A 4395-nucleotide genomic window follows, 5' to 3' on the forward strand; every position below is an offset into this window, starting at 1 on the left:
CGTTAACGTTAGCCACTAAATTGACTCCACAAAGGTTTTAAGATGTCGGGTTAGATGGAGGTAGGGGTTGATATCACATCCTAGGGACCAAGTGCAGTTTTATTGTCTAGATAGATACTGTTAAAAAGCTATACATGTCCATACCGCAGATGATGAGTAGCCTAGCCCGCCCCTAGCCTACAATGAACGTTGTAGCCACACTCGCTTCACAGCAGTTCAATAGACACATTAGTATACCATGACAGGATAAAAGCAATGTAGAGGAGCTACAGCTACATTTCAACACATATATCCACTAAGATTAATACATGAAGACTTGTGACTCGGACTTGACTTGGGTGACTCGGACTCGAACACAGGTAATGGTGACTCGGACACTCCTTGGGTGACTCGGACTCGGACTCGACTACGACTCTCCCTAGGTGACTCGGACTCGGACTCGGAGAGTGGGGACTCGAGAGTGACTTGGACTCGTGAATTGGTGACTTGACTACAACACTGGTACGATATATGTGACCCGCTCTATCGAAATCAGTCGGAAGTCGCAACGGCTCATTTCAAAATAAACGTGGATTTACGTAAACAACTATTTTTTCGGGGTTCGGGTGTTTTGTTTGATTTTAAACAAACAAAGTCTTGGCTTTCAGAATATGAAACTTTTATTTCCAAAATCACACGATAAATACATTTTTGAAGCTTGTAAAGGGACGAAGACAGGCACCTCTCACTCGCAATCTGCTCTTCCGCAGCGCCGCCCCCCCTCCCTCCGGCTGACATTATGAATATAAGCGTAGAGTAATCATAGATAACACGGCAGGGTCCGTTACAGTTTGTTTTCATCTGATTTCAATTCAACAAAGTCTTGGCTTTCACAATATTAAACTTGTTTCGGCAAATTCAGATGATAAATACAGCTTTGAAGCTTCGGCATAATTACAAGCGGAGAACGGAGTAATTTAACGTCACAGCAGGCATAACAACAGCCGGTGTTTCTCGTGAGGGTTTTCCCCGGGAAACAAACGCAATACACACAAACGCAAAATTACACAAACACACACACGTATACACACACACTCGCGAGCTTCCCCTCCAAACTAAAATATCTTCCCTCCGTAGTATTTTGATCATTTGCTAATAATCAATCAGATCGATGGATTCCAGAGAAGAGGAAACTTTGAAGGCCTTTTTCTCAAAATGATGACTCGGTGACAGTCGTTATATAATGTGACATATTTCGCTTAATATTTGGAGTATTAAAACAATCCTGATATCATTAGAAAGCTAGGAATCTCTTCTTTCCAACAGTGTATACAATTCAAAATGTGTCTTCGGGTCAAAGCGACTGATTTTTCGATAGAGCAGGTCACAAATGTAGACATTATTTAGATTATTTTCCAAGTTATCATTTTAACTGATGAGCATGATTTTGACGTTATCCATACATCATAAGAAATATGCACGTGACTTTGGATTATTTGTATGTTGTTGACCTGTAGTACAATATATTGACATGGCCTTAATCATTTTTGTTTCATTATTATTATTATTATTATTATTATATCGTCCAGTGTTTCCCACAAATCTGAAATATACTTGCGGTGGTAGCCGAGAAAGGGGGGGGGGGGTGAACTGTTCGCCGGAGCCTCGCAGCGGAGTTAGCGCATAAAGCAGACCCTTCACGCGATAGCAGAGCGAACAGGTACAGCAGGGGTAGTTAATCGATCGCAGATGGCGTCGTGCTCGCGGATGGATACAAAAAGATTAAACCTAAATGGGTCGCGAAATATACTTTGGCGGACGTTAATATACCCGGGCGGCCCGCTCAAGTAAAGTCTATGTGTGGGGAAACCCTGTCGTCATTACACCTTATGGCATAACATGGTCTTAAAATAACAGAAATATTGTTTACTTCAATTATTTCCTGGAGAGTAAAATCATCCAACAGAAGTAGTTATCGTGGCAGGCCTATATGAGCTCCTTCCAATATTTGTATAAAGGTTTAATCTGCCAGACGTCGCGTAGAGCAACACTTTTACTGGGTTGTAATCACAGGCTTTATAACCTAGCTTCAGTGGAAACACCACTCTCACCTCCAGTCAACTGAAGTGTCACACTGAAAGCCAACCAGCCAAACCTCCAGTAGAGCAAAACGATAATATCCTTTAAGTTGTATTAGTGTGGTTTAAAGAGTATTTACAGTCCATGCTACCAGTGATCATTTGGCTCCGCCTCCTCGTCTCATCAGACACTAAAAGTCTTATGGTTACTTCAGTGATGTCGTAATTTAGACCCTTTTTGTGCAAACTGCTGCTAGTTTTCAACCAGTGCCTGTCCAGCAGCTCATCCTGCAGGATAGTGGGAATATTATGGATGTAGTGGTGAAAGTGGAATGTCACGAGAACGCCATGTTGTCCCTTCTCGTCGAAAATCTGGAATCTCAACCTGTTACCGGCTGTTTGTTCTTGTTCTTTATTAGGATCCCCATTAGCACTAGCACTAGCATTTGCATTTGGCTATTCTTCCTGCAGTATGAGCTGCTGAACATATCTTCCTCTCTTCGTCCATCCAGCTTTATCTCCTGGCTCAGGTGTTACCTCTGTCTTCCTCTCCCCCGTTACTCCCAGTGCCTGTTCAGCAGCTCATACTGCAGGATAGTGGGAATATTACACGTGTATGAATGGATGTAGTGGTGAAAGTGGAATGGCACGGGAACGCCATGTTGTCCCTTCTTGTCTAAAATCTGGAATCTCAACCTTTTTACGCCTCTTTTCGTCCATCCAGCTTTTATCTCCTGGCTCAGCTGTTACCTCCCTGTCTTCCTCTCCCCTGTCTTCCTCACCCTTGTCTTCCTCACCCCCGTCACTCCCAGTGCAGCTGCAGGTCTTGAGGGTCCAGGAAGTCTTATTAGTAGTAGTATTATGGATGTAGTGGTGAAAGTGGAATGGCACGGGAACGCCATGTTGTCCCTTCTTGTCTAAAACCTGGAATCTCAATCTTTTACCGCCTCTTTTCGTCCATCCAGCTTTTATCTCCCGGCTCAGCTGTTGCCCCCTCCCTTTTCTCCCCCGTTACTCCCAGTGCAGCTGCAGGTCTTGAGGGTCCAGGAAGTCCGAGGGGATCCCCAGAGGAGTGAGCGCCCCGGCAGACCCAGGAGTTATGTGGGTGAGGTCCAGCCACTCCATGTTGTCCAGGCCCGCATCAGAGAGGGCCAAGTGGAGCGAGGAGGGGGAGGAGGAGTCACAGAAGGAGAGGTCTGAAGTGTCCATGGGGGAGAAGGCCTGCTGCTCCATCAGCTGGGCCTGCAGCTCCTCCATCAGGCCTCTGGTCCTCGGGTCAGACGCCGGTGACGTCTCAGCCAGAGTTTTCTCCAGGAAGGCCTCCAGCTGGTGGTCTGTGGCCAGAGAGGAGAGGCTGGGGCAGAGGGGGGGGGGGGCTCTGGACAGGCGGGGGGGGCCACCTGCACCTGGGGGGGGGGGTCTGCAGACGGCCGTGCTGACGGGGAGCGTGAAGATGTTGGCGGTGACCGGGAGGGTTTTAGAGAGAGACACCTGAGGGTCCTGCTGCGTGAAGGGGGTGATCTCTGGGGGGGGGAGAGATGTGTTATTAGTAAAGTGCCAACATTGCTCCTATAAAGACTGCATACTTTTAAAAATCCAAATCGTAAGAAACATGTCTTCAGGACGGGACACTAAGACTCAGAAACAGATACAAGGCAAGTTTATTTATATAGCACGTGTCTGTGTTTCTATTTTGTTATATCTTGTTATGTCTTCCGCGTCTAATGTTTCAGATCCATGACAACACACAAGACCAGGTGCATGTTGAGAAAAATGATTGTTACAGTTGATGAAGGGGGCGGGGGAGGGGCGTCTAAAGCCAAAGATGAATCTTGATTGGGCCAAATTTGACCTCGAGTCACCCAAAACAATTCTGCTGGGTCTCCCCATGGATGTATAATAAGAACTGGATACAGCGTGGGAGGCGGGGCCTCGTTCATTCCTATGAGAGTTGCTCTTTGCCGCATGAAGACAAAAGGTCCCAACTTTTGAGAGAGCAAAACGTCACGAAAGTATTCATAGAATCCGTTCTTATTGTGCATCCATGGGTAAAGGTAAAACTCATGTAGTACTGAACACGTCACATGAACGGGCCGGGCGGCGCGGTCCCGTGGGTTAGATCCGTGTTCCTAATGCCGAGGAAAATAACTCTCAGAATAACGTTATTAGCACATTTTACAACTTGAGGACCGAATGTTTTTAATAAGGGCTATATAAACGTTCATACTGGGTAGTTTATTTAGTTTAAAAAAAAGTATCCAACGATTTACAGACATCTCTTTCCCAATGTAAGTCAATGGGAAAAAGTGTTTCCAGGCCCAGCGACTGATACGGAAGT

At 45.9% G+C, this 4395-nt stretch overlaps 1 protein-coding gene across 4 annotated transcripts in view; it reads right to left on the reverse strand.

Annotated features, from left to right (window-relative positions):
- Positions 1–1166: 1166 nt before the first annotated feature.
- Positions 1167–4395, reverse strand: part of mrtfba (myocardin related transcription factor Ba) — a 45857-nt gene continuing 42628 nt past the window's right edge. For 3 of the 4 annotated variants that reach the window (XM_034217157.1, XM_034217158.1, XM_034217156.1), the window contains exon 17: positions 1168–3580. In XM_034217157.1, the coding sequence (XP_034073048.1) occupies positions 3069–3580 (512 nt within the window). In that variant the 3' untranslated portion in view covers positions 1168–3068. Of the gene's footprint in view, positions 3581–4395 lie in introns of all 4 variants that reach the window. The other variant, XM_034217159.1, reaches the window with a different exon arrangement.

Source organism: Gymnodraco acuticeps, unplaced genomic scaffold, assembly GCF_902827175.1.
Source record: "Gymnodraco acuticeps unplaced genomic scaffold, fGymAcu1.1, whole genome shotgun sequence".
NCBI lineage: Eukaryota > Metazoa > Chordata > Actinopteri > Perciformes > Bathydraconidae > Gymnodraco > Gymnodraco acuticeps.